The 19,954-nt window shown below is 57.5% G+C and overlaps 5 protein-coding genes and 1 non-coding gene across 6 annotated transcripts; all 6 read right to left on the bottom strand.

The window, feature by feature from the left end:
* Positions 1-312: 312 nt before the first annotated feature.
* On the bottom strand, positions 313-3,894 carry GLRG_02356 (uncharacterized protein; the record flags this gene model as incomplete). Its single annotated transcript, XM_008093014.1, has 3 exons — positions 313-3,577; positions 3,721-3,799; positions 3,888-3,894. 3 exons carry the CDS (start codon positions 3,892-3,894, stop codon positions 313-315), a joined length of 3,351 nt encoding a protein of 1,116 aa, XP_008091205.1.
* Positions 3,895-7,698: 3,804 nt separating this feature from the next.
* GLRG_02355 (uncharacterized protein) lies at positions 7,699-8,283 on the bottom strand (the record flags this gene model as incomplete). Its single annotated transcript, XM_008093013.1, has 2 exons — positions 7,699-7,976; positions 8,061-8,283. 2 exons carry the CDS (start codon positions 8,281-8,283, stop codon positions 7,699-7,701), a joined length of 501 nt encoding a protein of 166 aa, XP_008091204.1.
* A 612-nt stretch (positions 8,284-8,895) lies between these two features.
* GLRG_02354 (uncharacterized protein) lies at positions 8,896-9,114 on the bottom strand (the record flags this gene model as incomplete). Its single annotated transcript, XM_008093012.1, has 2 exons — positions 8,896-8,930; positions 8,988-9,114. 2 exons carry the CDS (start codon positions 9,112-9,114, stop codon positions 8,896-8,898), a joined length of 162 nt encoding a protein of 53 aa, XP_008091203.1.
* Positions 9,115-9,466: 352 nt separating this feature from the next.
* GLRG_13073 lies at positions 9,467-9,550 on the bottom strand. The gene has a single exon. It is a non-coding gene; the product is annotated as a tRNA-Ala (tRNA).
* A 1,076-nt stretch (positions 9,551-10,626) lies between these two features.
* Positions 10,627-13,257, bottom strand: GLRG_02353 (heterokaryon incompatibility protein; the record flags this gene model as incomplete). Its single annotated transcript, XM_008093011.1, has 1 exon — positions 10,627-13,257. The coding sequence occupies one exon, from the start codon at positions 13,255-13,257 to the stop codon at positions 10,627-10,629; it is 2,631 nt and encodes an 876-aa protein (XP_008091202.1).
* Positions 13,258-14,719: 1,462 nt separating this feature from the next.
* Positions 14,720-19,257, bottom strand: GLRG_02352 (SNF2 family domain-containing protein; the record flags this gene model as incomplete). The annotated part of the gene is made up of 3 exons (XM_008093010.1): positions 14,720-14,947; positions 15,006-19,064; positions 19,168-19,257. The coding sequence occupies 3 exons, from the start codon at positions 19,255-19,257 to the stop codon at positions 14,720-14,722; spliced, it is 4,377 nt and encodes a 1,458-aa protein (XP_008091201.1).
* Between the last annotated feature and the right edge of the window lie 697 nt (positions 19,258-19,954).

Here is a 19,954-nt window from a genome sequence, read left to right as displayed (position 1 = left end):
CATACAAGAGAAAAGTACCGAAATGGGTATCTAAGCGGGTTTTATTGGAGAACGAGCGTGCAGCTCATCTCGTGAAACGGACTACCTACTTTGATAATTCTCAAGGACTTATACCCTAGGCCAGGGAAACTCCCCCTGAAAACACCAAATAAAGGAGTGAGTGGCACAGCCGGCCAAGTCCATGCCATGCCATGCATGCCTCATGATCCCAAGCCTCCGCTCGCGCGTGTGTTGTTGAGCAATTCTAGACAAAACCACAGGCGCAAGTGACTCCTGATCTAACCTAGTTCTAAACGCCTCTGGCATCCTTCTTCAAACCCGCTGATCGGCAAAGTCGAGGACTTCGCAATCGTCCTCAAAAAACCCATCCTCATCCTCCATGTGACGTGCTCCACGCCGACGACGTGTCGTGACAACAATCTCGTCGCCGTTCTCTCCACGATGCATCACTCTCTCCATTGACGACAGCGGGAGCGCACGATGATCATCCGAAATGTTGAATTCATCTTCTGAAATCGAGTGGTGCCCGGTGTCAAGCTTGACAAGGTTAAGCGGCTGGCCAAAAGCCCAGGGCTGTGACGAGTCCGTCTCGACAGGTGTGTGCTGAGCACGCAAGCGTTGCTGCCGCTTTTTCTGCTTGGGCGTTGCCTGGTCCTCCAGCGTGGTATCGGCCATGAGGGCCGCCAGAGAAGGCGGCAGCGCCGCCGATTGACCTCCGTATTCGTACAGAGCTACACGCCTGTCGGTATGGAAAGGCTGGTATGGTGCGCTGGACTCTATTTCAGCTTGAGGGATAGAGGCTTCTGCGCTCAGGTCGACTTGGAGCGGTCTAGCTCGCGGGTCCAGGGTCAGTGTCTTGCCTGCGTCCAGCTCTCTGTCGGACAAATCCAGGTATTCGTCGGAGTCCATGAACTGACGGACCGCAGAAGACAAGCCATCGAGGGGCAGAGCGGGGATTTTGAAATCCTTATAACGAAGCCCACGAGCTGCTCGCTGCTTGCTGGGCGCGGTCGACGAACGACGAGTCTTGGACGGGAACGTACGGACGAGGCCGTCGCCAACGACGTACAGAGTATGGTACTTTCTACCAGTGATCCACACAACGCACGACGAGCCTGGAAGCGTTGAGCTTTGTGGGAGAGATACGCGGTTGTCTCCCGTGTGACGCAGCTGGTTTATGGCAACGCCCGTCTTGCCCAGGGAGTGGCTGATGCTGGCAGCAATAGCCCTTCCACCCACGCTCGCAGAGTCGACAAAGTTGCCACCAGCCAAGCCCTGAGCATTCGCGCTGCTCCTACGCGGCCTAGTGATCAAAGGCCTGGCGGCATAATAAGCAGCACCAAAAGCGCTGGAAGCAATCGAGACGGCCGAGCTAGGTGCGTCTGACGCGGGCGCGCCGTTTTCCTCTGTGGCCTTGCGGCGACGAGGCGGCGGCCAGGTGAAGGCGCTGGACGGCATGTCGAGAAGATGAACGGTGCCTCTCTCGGTGACGACTGCAATTCGTTCCCCGTTGGGTTTCGACCAAGCAACGTCAACAATCCGAGCGACCGTCATCCGAGAAAACTGCGCAACCTGGCGGACCCTTGGACCGATCGCGTTGTTGGCGGCTGACACTTGGAGAGGCGACGACTTGGTGTACTGGATGCACATCAGGTCCCATACCGTTTGCACGTCACCCTTGCCGCTAGCCGTGAACAGGGACAGTCCCGTCGGCGAGAAAGACAAGAAGCTGCAGCCAAGCGGAGACGCAAAAGTAATGAGCGGGTGCAGAGTGACAGAAGTCCGCAAGCTGTCCATGTCCAAAATGGAGACGAGGCCGGGATCCTTAGTCACCGCGTGGCCGGGCGTGCCATGTGTCGGTGGGAACTGAGGCGCGTCGTGACGGGGAGGATACGAACCAGCCCACTGCTGAGCAGTCAACGGAGGCGACCTAGACTGCGACGGAGGCATCTGATTCGTATTCTTATTCCAGTACGAGTTCCAGGCCTGCAGTCCTTGCTGACCGACCCATTTCGCACCGGAGATGAGTTCTTGCGTTGTCTCGCGCATTATTTTGTTGACCATGCTCTCGGCCATGGGAGAGTCAACCGAGCCGGTGACCGCAGGGAGGACGGGCGAGGTTACCGAAGAGATGCCAGGGGCCTTGCCCAAAACGGGCACCGGAACATGGGCGCGGAGAGCAATCTGCGAGGAAGCTGCGGGAGGACAATAGGCAATCCATTTACCGCTAAGCGACAGTATCGGGGTCTGTGGGTTCGGTCGTGGGAGCGCTGGTGAGTGGCGCCTCTCTGCTTCCTCCGCAACGTCGCCTCTGGGAGGTTGCTGAAGGCTGGTCCAGAGCTTGCCAACACAGCCAAACCGGCTAGAAGCCTCGTCGGAGTCCGGGATCGAGCGGTAAACCCAGCACTCTCCGCTTATGCCCGAAGCCACAACGATGTTTCCAGCGTCAGCTTTAATCGTGAATGCGCCCGTGGGCGGTGGCGCCTTGAAGATTGGACTGGTGACTGGGGTCGACAGAGAAGCTTTGGGAGCCTGAAGAAGCACGTCGACTAGCTTGCCCGTCTTGAGGGAGTACAACTCGACTGATGTCTGGTAGAATTCGATGACGGGTGTGAAACGACCAGAGGGGCCGCCCTTCTGGCTGTCGTCTGTTCGAGGACTGCCAGGTGCTTCGGCTGCGTCTTCGGCGACGCGATCGTTCGCTGCCTGGATCGCGATCTCCGGAGAGGTCTGCGGCAGCACCGGGCCGTGGATGACAATAGCGACGAGCGGGGAGTAGTCGACCTTGGTGCCAGGATTCGACCAGGGCAGGATTTTAGCATCGTAGACGCCTCCTCTCAGTCCTTTCAGACCGGCAACGCGATCCAAGCCGCGCTTGCTAACCGAATAGACTTCAAGGCCACCCTCGTAGCCAGCCAGCACGACATTGTCCGATCCCGGCACAAACTCGGTGTGGGCAGAGGGAAGCGTGTCAAATCCGAAATAGTAGCCCTTGTCGCCGGCTTTCATGCCAGCCTTGGAGGCCGTATCAAAATCGATGTCAGGAGCACCGTAGAAGTGCGGCTGGGCTTGGTGGGGGAGCGGGGGTTGCGGACCGACTCTAGCGTGGGAAAGCTGAGAGTGCATAGAGCTGCGACGGTATGCTGCAGCGGCAGCGGGTTGATGGTAAGCCTCAAGCGGGAACTGGGAGTCCATTTGGAAGCTCAGGGGTCGCTTCATGTGGTTTGGCATGCTATTGGGAGGGGAAGGGGAGGCCGTTTGGGGAGTCAAGGACTGTCGCTGGACGGTCCATCCGTGGTGGAGGCGACCGGAATCCTCATAGGAGGAAGGTTGGGTGGGTGGTGACTCGCCCATGAGGCTGATCAAGTTTCCTGGAGACCCAGAAAGGCCTCCTCGTGCCCAATCTTGGTTTGTGCTCGCAGCCGAGGCAGAGGTTGTTGAAAGAGCATCCAGGGACGGCGAGATGGCAGGGTGCCCATCGTAGGGGGACGGGCCTTGGGCTATGGGTCGAATGTCGGGAGAATTCACAGGAGGCGACGATGCATCGAACGGAGGACTCTTGGAAGGACTACCGTTCCTATTTGGGTTGTCAGAGACTGCTGTGGCGACAAAGAAGACAGGAAGGAGGGGGAGGGGGGTGAAGGGGGTACGGCGGTGACTCAATACCGAGGACTATCGCGGGGTTCCAATGAGGGCAGGGGCTGGAAGGGGGTAACGTACGTGAACTTGCCCGCGGCGAGTTTCGTCACCGCGGCGCTAACTGCACCATCTTTCGCGTTCTTCCTGTCCTTCTTCGAACCTGTATGGAAAGAGATGATGAGTATAGGGTTTCCATGAGAATTATGGCGCGTATGGGGTGGAGATTGGTAAGGGGCAGCCAAACTTACTCGGCATTCAGGTGGTGTTGCGCCGCAGTTGGAGCAGTCTCCTGCTCCAAGGACCTGCGTTTCCGCAAGGCAGCTTCTACCTGGTTTATGGAAGGGCCGAGGTGTCGTACAAGAAGAAAGAGTGGTATATGGCGGTGATCGGCGGCTCGGTATCGTCGTTTGGGAGGTATTCGGGAAGGTGGGTTGCAAAGAATAGAGATGTCGGTCTATTAGGGGATGGATCGATGGTACTGAGTCGACCCAAGGCGGCAGGTAACAAAAGTGCCGCAGGTGTTATGCAAATGCTTTGTAAATGGACGACTATGGACGCCAACTCAGAATGACGACGAGATATGGCAGGTGTCGTAAAGCAAGGTAGGTGAGATGGACAGTGGTTGAAAGTGTACGAGCGAACAGAAGAGGGTTGAAAGAGCGGCTTTCTTTCCAGGCACAGCCAAGGCGGAGAGGAAGAGAGAGACAGGTTACTAGGATGGCAAGCGAAACATCTATGGAAAGGGACAGAAAGAGAGAAAAGTGTGGCGAGTCGTGACGGACGTGACGTGACTGATGTGTTCACGGGAATAGCTGCTATAGTGGTTCGTGGTTTGTGTTCTTGGTGTTGATGAGTCGAAGGAGAGAGCACGGGGAAGAGTCCAGTGTCAGTGTTAGTGAGGTCAGGTCCGGTATGGATGCATCCCGTCCAGTGCGGATAGGTGGGTAACTGGTACGTGCTCCCCGCCATCAGCCGCCAGCAGCAGCAGGCAGTAGGTAGGCAAAGTGGTAGGGCCAGGTACCTCCGAGTCTCTCTCCCTTTCCCTCCCTCCACTCTCGTCTCTCTCTCTCTCTTTCTCTCTCTCTACCTGTATCCGTATCTCCCCCCTCTCTCCCACACACACACTCTCGAGACCTCCACCTCCATCACCCCTCCATAGCGGCGGCGTCTAAGATAAGATATCGGAGGGGAGACCTTCCTTACTTAGCCAAGCAGCACCACCTCATCACATTACTTGTCCGAAGTACGATACACCGTCACCGTGGAGCCGGCTGGGTGACACCACCTAAGATGCTTCATTCGACATGCAAAGGATCGTTCGTTACCTCTGTCAGCTCTCACTCACCCACAGTAGCCACCAGTTAGCTACCTTTACCTCCGAACCTGACTCTTTCTCTCTCTCTCTCTCTCTCCCTCTCTCACCTCCAGCCATTACTGGCCACCCGAGAGGAGCGGGGTTTTTTTCGTACTCCAGTACGGATACATAGTATTACTTACCTATTGCCTTCTTCCGTTGCTCTCCCACCCTGCCCCGATGACGGCGCGGTATCCCCCAATCCAATGTCCTCTCCAAGCCACCCCTCCACACCCTCCATCCTAACCGGTCATTTGGAGGAACTGGACCCAGGAGAGCAGGGGTGTCAAGTGCAGACAGCTTGCTACCTACCTACACTACCTAGGCTTGCCATGAGAGGCGTGTTCGACGGTGTTGGGAGATCCCTCCAAGTTACTGGGGCACTGTTTCCGCCCTGCGACTGAGAGGTGGGAGGTTCCGAGTGTGAGGGAGTCAACCACCGCCGCTCGGTACCTGCTGGCAGGCAGTGCGCATCGTGGGCAACGCGCAGGACGCAGTGCGGATACAGATACCTACCTAGGTACACTACAGATACCGCATATCATTCTTGGTCGGGATCCAGCCTACATCGGACAGGGGGGTTGGCTCACTGATCCGGGAGGGACCTGGTGTATGTACCTGGGCAAGTCCCTCGGCGTATCTCTGCTGCGACGTTTGGTTGATGCACAACTTGGACGTGACGGCACCTGCTGACGAAGGGTACTTGGGCCCCCCCCCCGAATGGACTTGGTACCTTTTTGGCGCGGCACACGGCGGGTGAAGACTCCAGCGGGGCGCGGGGCTCACGTTCTTGATACTCTCTCTCTGCACACCCTAGTCCGTTCTCTCATGCTGTCCTGCTTCTTGGACCAAACCGGAGTCGAATCAAGTCCAGCCCAGCCCAGCCCAGTTTCCCATGGCCATTGTCCCTTCAACGCAGGCATTCCTCGGCACCTCCTGGTCTTCTACTGTGTCCTGTTCTCTCACTGTGTTTCTAGACACGCCGCAACCTTATCTTTGCTCGCTATCAGCGCTGGATGAGAACGTCCAAGTCACATACATTCGGCATGTCGGCGGAACTCGGATTCCAATACGAATTCAAACTTATCCAAGACCCCCTCTTTCAACTCAGTATTGCACCACACCGTTTCTTCCATTTCATTCTGCCCGTACCGAGTCTCCAGGCTTGTCTCTCTACCACACTCACACACACACACCAACACAAACACAAACACGCACATACACGCACATACACCTAGCCTCAGCTCTGCATGCGTGTACAGAACGGATAGAGTCTCTTGCCGAGGCCGGAGATGCAGGCGGCAACGGCGCGAGGTCCAGCCAAGCCAGCCAGTGTCAAACTAGATGTCACCAGCCACCAACCCTCCCCCCCCCCCACTCCAATCTTATCAATTTCCATCAGATCCAAAAGCCAACCCCCCCCCCCTGTAGCCGGGACCAGCTGCTGGCGCCTGTGGTATGTCTGCCTTGCGTGTGCCTGCGCCCGCGAGCATGAGGACAGCGGACGGCGCACAGAAATGATGATCCGGGGGTGACCGATGTCATCATCCCGCTTTGGCCTGATGACTGGCGGGCGCGGACCCCAACCACTACGATGCTTACTGGGCGAAGCATCCTTTGCTGGTGAAGGAATCATGGGCTGTTTGCTGAACTAACGAAACGGTGTCGTCGTCATTTACCGGCCATCCGCTGGCAGATTGCCTCCAACTCTGATTTCCCATTCCAGCATACCGTGGATGTCCATTTCCCCCTCCCCCGTCATCGGTCATCGGTCCACTCTGTCCTATCTCGTAAACTACCGCATTCCCGGCTGCCCTGGACCAGACCGTCCATATGACAAAGACACCTGACCCCTCGGTGGAGGACGAAAGGGGGGCGGAGGAGGCCGTCATGTCAGGTGAACAGACCGCTCACATCGCTCATCGGGCCCACGGGAACAACACACCACTCACCACTCGGTGACGTAGGCACGTACTGGTAGGGATCTCCCGGGTTCCCTCCACTTTCCTCTCATGCCCGTAAGCCTCTCGGGTTGCTTTGCTTGGGTGAGCTGCTGCATACCTCAACCCTCGCCGTTTCAAAGAACCAAGATGCAGGTCATGAAGTCATTTTTTGTTGGGGAACAGCCTAAGTTTTCTTTTCTGGCTATCCTCGGCCCAGTTACCCAAGGCACCCCCCATCCCTCAATGCGATTAGGCGAAGCGAGGCCAGCCGAGGCGAGACGACGAATCCAATGACAAAGCAGTGTGCGACTAAGCAAGGCACGGAGTCGGCCGTGGCCGTAATGCCGACGAAGCGCAGTACATTATATGGAGCGGTCTGAGGTCGGACTCATTAATGGACGAATCTGCTGCCATCATCGATGGGATCGAACCGAATCTGCCAGATTGATAGAAATGGGGGGGGGGGGGGTCGTATGTTGGGGGGGGGGGGGGGGTAAAGAAAGAAAGAAAGAAAGAAAGAAAGAAAGAAAGAAAGAAAGAAAGAAAGACAGTCATCGGTGAAACACTGGCTACAAAACGCGCACACACATACAAACACACCCAACACAAGCACATACATTGCGCCAGCTGTCAAGCACGCAGTGCCGTATTCCGGTGGTTGGATGTCGCCGGTCTTACCAATTCCCACCCTTCATTCAGCGCGCGCATCTCTGCGCTGAAGTATTTGCTTCGGCCGGGTCCGCCGTCGCATATTGCACCTCCTCAGAAGTGCGACACAGCAGGCAGCTCGCCCTCGATCTCAGTCCACGGGTCGAGCCAGACTCGATATGCATCCATCCGCCATTCCCCGTCCTGCCTCACCCACTCTGCGCTACCTGCCCAGCTGAACACGTCCTCGCTCCCGTCCAGCCCCTTGCGCCTTACTCCCCCCCTCAACATGACGTGCACCCCCTTCTCGGTAGCTGAGCCGACCACGCTTGTGAGCCAGTGCTTCCTGGCCGACACGGTGCTCCACATCGCCGTGCGTAGTTGCCGGATGTCTGCTCACCCAGTCAGCCCTCCGCAAAGAAGAAAAAAGAGAACCCCCACCAAAACCGTGCTCGACATGGCCACCGCAGACGTACTTTCACGCGTCTCGCCCTCCTGAGCCCCGACCTTGGCCCTCGCGCCGGGGGTGTAGAAATCGAGCCAGCGCTCGTCCTGGTCGCGCCGGTCGCTGGTTCGGTAAAAGTCCCGTATCCGGAGCCGGAGGTCCCGCTCGATCGCCGTCTCGCTGGCGGAGAACGGCTCCATCCGGGAGTAGCTGTCGTGCGGCTCGACGCCTTCCGTAGCGGCGAGGCGATCCATTTTCGTCGCGGTTTCTTTTTCTTATTTTTCTTCTCGTTCGTTCGTATGATGCTATGAAGAAGAAGAAAAATAGTTCCGGTTCGACCCACGGCAAGTTCGTTGATGTACGTCGGAGAAGTGGAAGGTGTGGAGTCGTGACGTTAATAGCAGTCCGAGTCCACATGTGTTTTCCCCCACTCCCCTTCCTGACTCTTCGGCCCGGAGACGCTGAAGGCATCCGATCTCTTCGGGATCTTCGTCGGGAAAGATGGTTGAGATCCCGACTCCATCATCACAACCCTTACTGTATACGCCGTGTCGCCGATGTCATTGTTTTCTTTTCTTCGGAAATCGTGGTGTGAGTAGTTGGCATGATACATTTGACTGTGTTTTCCTACTGTGTTATTCTATCATCGCTGCAACCCCCAAGAGGGACCGTATTGGTTACGGATATCGGTCCAAATCTTGGGGCCAATCCTTCTGCCGACCCGCTTAACCATCACTCCATACCAATGTGCCATCAGTGGCCAAACCACAAGTCCGCATCGCATGGGGGGAGGGGGTGAAGAGCATCATCACCAGACGAACATCAAAAGCCTGTCATGGAAAGGCGTTGAAACTTCTGCAAGTGGGTCAAGATGTCGCCTTGTCGCTCGCAACCTGACCGCCTACGATCTTGATTAGCAAAACGGGTCATTCCGCCTTGTGGAAGGACCCTCGATCACGATCACGAGGGGGCTGATCCAGGAAGTTCGGTCGGCTGCCGGGTTCCGGGCTTGCTGCGGCCTCGAACGCGCTCGGCCCCGCCCTGGCTCTATGTCGGTTGTCAATCTTCTCCAGGGTCTTCGCCATTGAGCGAGGATATTATCCTCGTCGTCGTAGCCAAAGAGACACTTGGCGACTAGAGCAGAGAGCACCTGCACGCGAGGCCATCGGCGTCGATGGCACCTGGTCTGCCCAACGTGACGGCATTCGTTATTCGGTAAAGGCTAGCGATGCCGTTTTAACAGAGTTGACGTGCTCAGTCCCAAGGGAAATCTCACAAAGTTTTCGTTGTCTGGTTGTGCTCAACTCAGAGAGGGATGTGTAGTACGTATGTGCATGTGCATATGCATAAGTGTCAGGAGCGAGATATTGGCAAGTCCCAAAAATGGAGTGAATGGCAAAAAGCAGTGCGCAACTACTGGGGCAGTTGCTTTGATCATGGACGTACAGGGGATCGAACCCTGGGCCTTTCGCAGAGACGTGTAGATGCAAAGCGAATGTGATACCACTACACCATGCGCCCGGACATGTTCGTTGAATAAGCAGCGTCAGTTAGCATCCTATGTCTGGTGCAGAAGAGGGCGGCCAGGCGGCAAAAGGTGGGTCCCCTCGATGAGTGGACGTCTTCCAGAACCTTTGTACCTGACTAGGAATGCCACAGGCTTGAAAGTGGTCTTGTCTCTGTGTAAGCTAGCCTATGTTGGGATTTGCAGGCAGGCGCCTTGGAGATTGACAGTTACTTCTTCCAAGTGACATCGCTTTTTTTTTTTTTTTTGAGAAATGGGCACGATAGTGAGTGTATGGAGTAATAAGGTATGTTTCTTTCCTCGCTTTGCATTCTAGAGCGTGACCGTCCTTTACCCTCATTGGACCGGATTCCAATAGACATATACAGTATCCGTACTATGTCAAAAGTCCGTCTGCAGCAATAAGGATAACCCAACGCAGAGTCCAAGAGGGGACCTGTTAATAGCTCGAGGTCACTTCACGGTGCACCACCAAAGGCCCCGTGTCTCGAACACCTACTATAGCTTTTGGTTGGCCATCCTTGTTGCTGTAGCCAGACTTTTGACCTAGTACTGTCGTGCATAGACTGCATGCACCCCGCGATGCAACTGAGGACGATGGTTTGCGGCTTCCCCCCTCGATGCCAACCGTAGGTGGAACCAACCCCCGCCGAGGTGCAGTCTCTCTGTAGGTCATTAAAATTGTCCCCATCAAGCTGCGGTGAAACCACATATCAGGAGGGGCAACAAGGGAGAGCTGGGGGGGGGGGGGGGGGAGGAGGTGTTAGGTCGTGGCAGCTCAAACACGCCCCGTCGTATCGACGGGCTTTCCAATATACAACTCGCTGTGAAGCTATACTAAACACAGAATTGCCCACTCCACGGAACATATATCGCGTACAGAAGATCTAGACACCGATCGCCTCGCCCACAGTAGGCGGCCCAGCCCAACTCCGAGATTCCTCCCCGTCAAAAAAATACATCCATGCCTTCCGCCCAGCCCACCACCAAAACAACCACAACCCCAACCCCATCCCCATCGTATTATATATCTCCTTACATCGTAACACCCCCCTGGTATACAATCTCTCTCCTATCCAAGAAGGACGTCGACCCGGTCCCTCGCCACGGCATCCCAAACCCTCTGCACGACGTGCCCCAGGCCCCTCCGGTAGCACACGCCGCCCACGCGCTCCACCCACAGGACGTTGACAAAGTCGACGATCTCGTCCTCGTCCATGTTGTCCCGGAACGCGTCCAGGTCGAACACGTGGCTGCCGCCCCGCTCGCTCGCCATCGAAATGGCGATGAACTCGAGCTTCTCCTCCCCCGTGTGGTTCGCGCCCTGCAGGCCCAGCCAGCTGTCGTGCGCCGTCACGACGCCGCACCACTTGCCCGTCCGCGACCAGATGTTGCCGACCGCGAGCGGCACCCCGTACCCCCGCCCCGGCGCCACGAGCCCCGCCCCCGGGCCCGTGTTGTTCCCCGTGTTGACGGCGTTGGCCGCCTTGGCGTCGATCGGCGCCCCGTTGCGCGCCGTGGCGAAGTCGACTTCGAGGAATGCCATGGACGTGTTGAACGACAGCAGCGTCGCGCTCATCGCAAAGTCCCCAAAGGGCGAGGAGCCCCCCACCGCGCCCTCGTCCGCCCCGGCCATCTCCGCCACGGGCACCGGGTACCGGAACATGACCTCCGGGTCCCCGGCGTACCGGAACCCGCCGTTGCTCCTCGACCACCCCGCGGGCAGCGGCACCGCCCTCCGGTGCCTGCGGTCGCGGTACGCCATCCCGTCGTTGGGCAGCGGCGTGTACGTCGCCCGGTCGGTCAGCTCGTAGCTCACCAGCGACCGCAGCCGGAAGGCGTAGGGGCTCCTGAACCGCCTCTCGGCGCCCTTCTTCCCTGACGGCGGCGCGTCCTGCACGTAGTCGGCCGCGGCGCGCCAGAGCGTCAGGTCCGCGGGCACGCCGTCGTAGTGCCAGCCGAGCCAGCTCCACGACGGCAGCGGGTTCATCCCCGTCATGGGCTGCACCATCATCCGCCGCCTCACCATGGCCCGCGGCTGCCACAGCATCGCGACGTCGAGGAAGCTGACCGGCATGCCGAAGATGAAGCCGCCCACGAACGACCGCGAGAGCACCGTCGTGATGCCCCGCAACGCCCGCGTCGTGTCCGACATGAGCGTTACCCGCCGCGCGCTGAACTCCATCGCGATGCGCGCGTACTCGTCCATGTCCGGCCACACGGGGTGCAGGTACCCCGTCGCCGCGGGGAAGGTCCGCTGCTGGCAGGGCCCGCCGCGCCCCCCGCCCTTGAGGATCTTGCTGAAGCGTCCCCCTCCCGCCGGCGACCCCTGCCAGACGTCGCAGTGGCACTCCCACGCCACCGTCTCCTCGAAGACGTACACCTTGCGCCGCGAGTACATGCCCTCCTGCACCGTCCACGCCCGCCCCGCCCACAGCGACGAGAGCACCAGGTCGTCGTGCTTCCTCGACGCGGCCCCGCGCGGCGGCGGCGTCCTCCTCAGCAGCCCCGTCAGCCCCTTCTCCGCGTCCCCCATGGCGGCCACGATGGTCAGGTAGGCGTTGGCGTAGACGTACGCCATGTTCTTGACGTGCTCCTCCCTCTCGACGTCGTCGTCCTGCACGATGCAGAAACGGTCCACCCAGAGGTATTTGATCCCCAGCTTCCTCGCCAGCCACATGGCGTCCATTATCGTCTGCGGCACGTCCGCGTCGTCCATGCTCGCCGTCAGCATCTCCAGGTTCCCCCTGAGCGTCTCGACGGGGCCCCTCGAGCTCGGCAGCGGCGGCTCGTAGACGTAGCTCAGCGCGATGTACCGGTCCGCCGCGCGCGCGCGCACTAGGCACCGGTTCACCGAGTCGATGAGCCATATGGGCCGCCACGTGTCCCCCGGCGGGGCGGAGCAGTGGTCGCCGTGCTCAGCGTTGCATGTGTCGAGCCACTCGCGCACGCGGCCCACCGGGTTGAACTTGCTCGCCGTCGTCGACGCCGATGAGGCGCGGCGTGAGGGCGGCATCGCAGACGGCGCGGAACCCACCGGTTCCTTGGCCGTGCGCGCCGTCCAGGTGCTCATGAGCCGTTCCGTGATGCTCTGCCGCTTGGCGCCGTTGAGGGCGCTGTTGGGCGGCACACTCTGCTGTCGTCGTCGGACGTGGCCGTTGTGGTGGGCGCTGCTGCCGCCTCCGTGCCCGCTGTTGTAGTGCCTGTCGTCCACCGCGAAGCTCTGCCGCTTTACATCCCTCGGGGTCGGTGGGCTACCGCGGTCCCTGTCCAACGGCGGCGACTGTGGTTCTCCCCTCCTGAATTCCGGCTCCCGATTCCGATCGCGGTCTCTATCCCTGTCCCGGTCCCTCTCCCGGTCCCGATCACGCTCCCGATCACGGTCGCGGTCTCTTTCCCGATCGCGCTCGCGATGTCGTTCGACACGAATGTCCTTTTCCCTGCTGCCCCTCGGCGGTGGCGGATGGTATGGTGGTGATTGCTGTTGTTGTTGTCGCTGCTGCTGTCGTCGCTGGGGCGGGGGCGTGGGCGTCTGGGGTCTATATCCAGCGCCTGCGTCGTCCTCGTCGTCCGACATGGAGCTCGCTGAGCTTTCGTCGGATACTGCGTCCGGCCCCCCTGCTGGTCCCTCTCGTCTGATCGCTGCCGTACCACCACCGCCGCCTCCGGCGCCACTGCGGGCGGACGGACTCGGATGGTCCATCGTTTATGAGCTTGGCTGGTTTCCAACAGCCCTGGTGCGTTATTCGTATGAGTTGTGTTGCACGCTACCTGCAGGTGCGAACTGCAGGTGCAGATGCAGATGCGCTTTGGGCGGCGCTCGCGCGAGGAAGCTTGAACGCCGCTGCGCTTAGCAGGTCGATTGTATATAGTTGGGCCTCTCTCGGGGCTTTTTTTTTTTTTTTTTTTCGTTCTTGCCCTTCTCTCTGGGCGCCCTTGCGCCGCGACACTAGTGAGGGTGGCTCGGTAAGACCGTGCGACGGATGTCTCTGAGGCGATGAACGCAGGGTTAAAGCAAAAGTCCAATACCGTCGCCAGGGCACTGTGCAGGTGTGATGTGTGGGATCGGCATCTGGTGGGTGATGAGAGAAGGAGAAAGAGAAAGAGAAAGAGAGAGAGAGAGAGAGAGAGGGAGCAAGTGTTCAATTCGGATAATGGTGAGTGATGATGAAATTAGTTGTTGATGAAACGGGGGAGGGAAAGAGGGATTCTGATAGGCGACGCGCAGGCCACCTAGGCCAGCGAGACTGATGAGATGTGTGATATGAGAGGGCGGCCGAGACGAAGCATGAGAGCGCGAGAGGGAGATGAGAGACAAGAGGTGAGAGGGTCGACAGCACCGCCACCCTCGGCCTGTCTGTTCGGCCAACCTCACAGTCGCACCCCCAGCCCCCTCGATTAACCAATTTAACAGAACACACACACATCTGGTGTGAAGCCGTGGTACTGTCCCGCACTAGTTGGTCATTGGGCACTCGTATTGCAGGGCCCTTCCCTACGGGATTTCCCATCATCTAATTAATCACCCATTCACCGCAATTCCCAAAGGCAGCGAAATCGTGGACGGGGTCTTGTCATCGTAGTCTGACTTGCCTCACCAGTCAACCTTCGAAACGAAACGTCTCGGTCCGTGCCGTCGTCCAATCCATCTGGCACATTTCCTTTTGGTAGATTGGTACAGTTGAAAAAACATGTCTTGTTCCCGTCATGCTCACATCTATTAAAATACACTTGCTTGCTAGTCTAACAAACTTGCGACGAATATCTGCTTCCGTGAATCGAGGCAGAATCCCTCCTCCGCCGCGCCATCCAACACTACCACCACCATCACCCAACACCCCCGCCATTCAACTGACTACTTCTGCCTCTGTGGCCCAAATTCTGGCCCATGGTATTTGTATCGAGTGCCATTCCCGCCGTAACCTTTACATGTTCCAAAAAAAAAAACCGAAAACCCATACGCCTGTAAATGTCCAGCAGTCTTTGATGCTCTCACGGTCGTTGAGCCGTCCGGCGCTTTGCACCAAGGCCAGCCCTTGACTGTACGCCATTACCGTTTTGTTGTTTTCTGGCATCAAACCCCGAAGAAATGGAAAAACCACTCAAACGTCATCAAACGTCAAATGTGATCACTGAAACGTCGAAACCAAACAAGCCGAGCCCGCTTACTCCTGGTCACTCTGAGCGCCGTTGCTTCCCCCATTCGCTTCTTTGGCCCCGTTTGAAGCCGAAGAGATCAGCTTGATTCTCGTGGCCGATGTTACGGGCTGCGGTGTGCCGACGCTCGCACTTGCGCTGGGTGCCACAGAAGTCTCCTTGGCACCATTGCCCTCGAGGTCTTGCAGCTCCGGGTGCTTCTCCAGCTCCTTCTGCAACTCTTCGTGGAAGAATTTCTGCGTCAAAGTTAGAACCGTTCATCAACATCGATATTCCCAATGCGCCGTGACTAACCTGAAGAGTCAGGGAATCCTGATACAGCAGCGACGCCTCTTCGTTGTACGTTTGACAGTTGCTGAACATGAGATCAACATCCTTGCACATGTCGCCGAGGCTGTAGTACTGTTGCTTTTTGATCTTTTGCTCGATCTGTTTCATCGAGATGGGGTTCTGGATGATCAGATAGTAGTCGGCGTAGTCGCGCTTGGGGGGTAGGGCGAGGAAGGGACCAATGATGATCCGCTTGCCCGCCACCGACTCGTCGTCCTCCTCCTCTGGGGGCTCGGGATCGTCGACCTCGAGGTTCATGAGTCCGTCAAACAAAGCACGCGCGCTCGCCTGGAGGGATTGGCGCTGCTGTGCCGAGATTCCCGCCGCGCCAGATCCGGCAGAGACGGAGACCGCCTTAGGTCTGCCTTGCGGTCCGCGGCGCTTCTTGGCTGGTGGTTCATCCTCGCCATCGTCTGCCTTGCGCTTCTCCTGGTTCTTGCTGCCGGGCTTGCGACCTCGTTTCTTGGGGGTTTCCACCTCCTCGGTACTTGCGCGGCTTGCTGAAGGAGACACTTCTGCGGCATTCGACAAGGCTGTTCTCTTGAGTCGGTTGTTCTCTCTCTTGTCCTTGCGGGCTTGCTTGCGTGCAGCAGCAGCCTCGGGTGAGTCCTCGTCGTCGTCAACAGCCATGAGCCATTGCTCCTCCGTGAGGCCATCGTCGTAGCGGACCTTGGTTCGCTCACGGGCCCCGCGTCCGAGACTCGTTTCAACCTCTACTTCCACCGGGTTGCCGTCTCCGAGATAGATCTCGGGAAGTTCGTCCTCTCCCAAAAGACGAGGCTTGGCCTTGGCGCCAGCTGCTTCGCCATAGATCGGGTCCCTCCTGCGCTCTTCGTCGATCTTCTGGAAGACGGCCACCTCATCGTCACTACGGGCGAGGAGCATATTCAACTCCTCATCATCCATCTCATCCTGCTCGCCCGTCTCTGCGAGGTCGGCGCTTTCCAAAAGGGTTCGCAGCATGGCGTCACGATCCGTTTCCGTGGACTTGTTATCAAAACGACCGGCTTGAATGACCTTGCCGTCCATATCAAGCTTGAACCTGGCTCTTTCCAGAATCTTCTCTTCGACCGAGTTGGAGCTGATGAGACGCAGAATGCGAACCTCGTTCTTTTGTCCAATACGATGGGCACGATCTTGAGCTTGCAAATCTTGATGAGGGTTCCAGTCGGAATCGTAGATAATAACAGTGTCGGCGGTTTGCAAATTGAGGCCAAGACCACCGGCACGGGTCGAAAGCAAGAACATGAAGTACTCAGAGTCAGGGGCATTGAACTCGCGCAACAGATCAGAACGCTCGTCTGACTTGGTCGTACCATCCAGGCGGAGATACTTCAGGTTGCGGTATCGAAGGTAGTCTTCCATAATGTCCATGATGGCCGTCATCTGGAAGAACATGAGAACGCGATGGCCCGTTGCCTTGTACTTGGGAAGAACACGGTCCAGGAGCTCGAACTTTCCAGCTGTTCTCCAGAGCATGTCATTGCTGATGTTCAGGGGGTTCATGGTATTCTCGACCTCGCCGAAAACAAAGGGATGGTTGCAAAGCTTGCGAAGCTGCATAATCATGTTGCTCAGGCCACGAGCACCAGCCTTGCCGCCCTGTCCGTCGCTGACGACAATCTTGTTGTGCGTGACCATCTGCTTGTACAGCTTGCTTTGCAGGGCCGAGAACTTGCACTTGATGACCTTTTCCGTCTTGTCCGGAAGGTCCTTTTCGACGTCCTTCTTCAGACGACGGAGCAGGAAGGGACGGAGAACCTTGTGCAGACGACGAATGACGAGAATCTGTTCTTCTTCCGTGAGGTCCATCTTGTCTTGCCCGCCGGTGTTGGCAAAAGGTGTGTTGAACCATTCATCGAAAGTCTTTGCAGACTTGAAGATGGTGGGAAGTGTGAAGTTGAGCATGGCCCAAAGCTCAGTCAGGTTGTTCTGCAGCGGGGTACCGGTCAAAATGAGGCGGAATCGGGTGTGGTAGTATTGCTGGATGGTAGACGTCAACTTTGAGTTCTGGTTCTTCATGCGGTGACCTTCGTCGATGATCATGTGAAACCACTTGATCTTGCTAAGAACTGGGCGGTCCTTGATGATGTACTCGTACGTGGTGAGCAACACTTGGAAGCGTCCTTGCCGAATTTGGTCCTGCTGTTGTTTTCTGACAAGAGGAGGTCCCTTGTAGACGATCTTGCTAACAGACGGGGCCCACTTCTCGAATTCGAGTGTCCAATTGGTCAGAGTACTAAGAGGCACAATGACCAGGTACGGCCCTTCCTGCTTCTTGCGCTCGATGAGGTAAGTAACCAAACTGATGGTCTGGATGGTCTTGCCGAGACCCATCTCGTCTGCCAGGATACCGTTGAGGTTGTTGTTGTACAGTGAAATCATCCACTGGAGACCCTTGATCTGGTACTCCTTGAGCTTGCCACCAACGAGTATGTCGGCCTGCTCAGTGACCTCTTCCTTGATTTTGTGGGCAACAGCATAGTAGTCGATCTTCCTTCCACTCGTGTCGCCCTCATCTTCCGGCTCGCTCTCTTCCTCTTCCTCTTCCTCTGGCATCTGTTCCTCGCCGGTTTGCTCTGCAAGGGCCTTCCTTTGCTGGGACTTGACGGAGGCGGCGAGTTGGCGCAAGAATCCATCGGTTTGCCTGAGAAGGTGAGTGATACGGGTATCCTTGGCTTCGTCGAGCAGCTTGAGATACGCTTCTTCGTCGTTGGCCTTGAGGGCCTGCAGACGCTGCTTAGCGGTACGCTCGATTCTCTTCTGCTCTTCCTTCTCGATGTTGTAGTGCTGAGAAAACATAAGCTTGTTAAGCTTGGTCGACTTGTTGCGCTGGCTGGCGGCGGTTTGCTGGATCTCGTTCCTGTGCTGAGTAATGGCAGCGAGAAAGTCGGTGTGTCTCTTCTTCTCGCGGTTCTCCCGGATGTCGCGTTGTTGCTTCTCAAGCTTTTCAGTAATCCGGGCCTCACGGACCGTCATCTTCTTTGTGCGGCGGTAGCTGGAACGGTTGGTGGTCATGGCAAGGTTGTCGTAAAACATCATCGAGCGTCCGATCTTGTCGCGTAACGCCCTCTGCTTGGCGTACAAGCCCAGGCTCTTCATCTCAATAATGGCCTTGACCTTGGCACTGTCATCTAGCTCGACATCGTCCTTGGTGGTGTCCCAGTGGGCGATGTTTGCCGGGGTGTTTCTGAGCTCAGCGTAACGGTCGCGCATCCGGCTGAACAAAATCACTTCCCTTTCGTACCGCAGCTGGTCGAAGTCCACACCCGTTGGGAAAAGTCCGGGAATGAGCTTCCGGTTCTTACGCTGGGTGTGGTCGAAATGGCTAATTGACTTGCGGATCAGGTTGGGGTCATTGTAAGGAGACTTGACGGCCTTGAAAGTTGGTCCCTGAACCTCGGGAGGCTCGGACTTGGGTTCGGCGCCATTCGGACCGGGCTGTGCAGAGTCTTGAGAAGCAGCTGCCGGTGTTGATGAAGCTGCCAGAGCGGCTGCCTCGGCGGCCATGGCTTTCCTTCGCTCGCGTTGAGCGAAGATGGCCTGCTGCATCTGCAAGGGAACGCCGGCATTCTTGGTCAACAGCTTGAATGCATGTATCTGTTGGCGAAGCAAACTCAGTTGCTGAGGGTTGAATTGACCAGCGCCGGGCCCGCTGGAAGGGGCAGTCGTGGACGGTGAGCCGGCGGTAGGGCCTGTGATATTTGAGCTCGCTGAGGGAAGCGCAGAGCCGCCAAGCGCACCAGACGCGGGAGGTTGTGTAGACGGAGTTGGCGGCGGCTGCAGCAGCTGCTGCTGTTGGGGCTGCTGCTGCTGGACGGGATGCGCGCCATTTACAGCACCGTTGGGTCCGCCCTGCTGCATCTGTCGCTGTTGTTGCATCTGTTGCTGCTGGTGTTGAAGGAACGCCTGTTGCTTCTGTCGCAGACGCGCCTGTTGTTGGAAGGACAGAACGAATTGCTCGGCCTTGATGTATTCGGGATCGGTGTTAGGGACGCCACTCTCCCTCATCTGCTTAAATTTCTGGGAGGCATTAGCATCATCGATAAAAAATTGACGAAAAGGATGTGCAGGGATCACGAGAATGCGTAAGAGGTGGGAAAAGCTGTGTGCAGAATGGTCTTACGTTGAAGATCTCTTGAGCCTGTTGAGGAGTGGTGGCTGCCATGCCGGCGCCAGGGAGCTGGACGGCAGGGGCCGCCTGAACGGAAGCCATGATGGGCAGTGTTTAACTGCAAATCGATTGACTACGTGTATCTCTAGAGATGCAACGACGGTCTCGCGCGCATTATCATGCGAAGGGCGTGTCAAGTGTTGACAAGTGGAGCCGTGGTCAAGGTTGGTCGCGCCGGGCCCGTCGCGCGGAAAGAGAGACTAGAAGGCTAATAGTGACAGTGGACGATAAAAATGCGGCGCGTCGTCCTCGTGACGGACGGCTTTGAGGCGGCGATGTGGTCCGGAGGCGGCAAGCGCGATGGCGTGGTCGGAACGGAGGCACGTCGGTCGCGTAGAATCAAGCTCACCGAGATGGAAGGATGGAGTTCGGCGGCAGAGGTCGATGGGAAATGGGGGATGCGAATGCGGTGCCGCGAGGCGTGGGGGAAAAAATGCGTGGACGATGAATGGGACGCGAGGCGAAAAACGGGAGTGGGGGGGGGAGGGAAAAGGCGCGGCGTCAAGGCGTTGCCTCGAGCGGGATGCGCGAGGAAATCGCGTGGAAAAGGTTGCTCGACACTTTTCGAGATGGGTATCGATGCCTGTGGAGGGGGTTTGGCGATTTTTCGATGCGCGCGGTGTCGGTTGAGATGGAGAGGTGAGGACAACAAGATTCATTGATGGTTGGTGCGGTCAGTCTGTGAAACTGCGGCCCCCCGTAATTCTCAGCACAGGAAAGATTATGGATGCCTGAGGCA

The sequence above is a fragment of the Colletotrichum graminicola genome (genome assembly GCF_000149035.1).
Source record: "Colletotrichum graminicola M1.001 genomic scaffold supercont1.6, whole genome shotgun sequence".
Taxonomy (NCBI): domain Eukaryota; kingdom Fungi; phylum Ascomycota; class Sordariomycetes; order Glomerellales; family Glomerellaceae; genus Colletotrichum; species Colletotrichum graminicola.
Note: the sequence above shows the minus strand (reverse complement) of the source record. Positions and strands in the feature narration are given on the sequence as shown.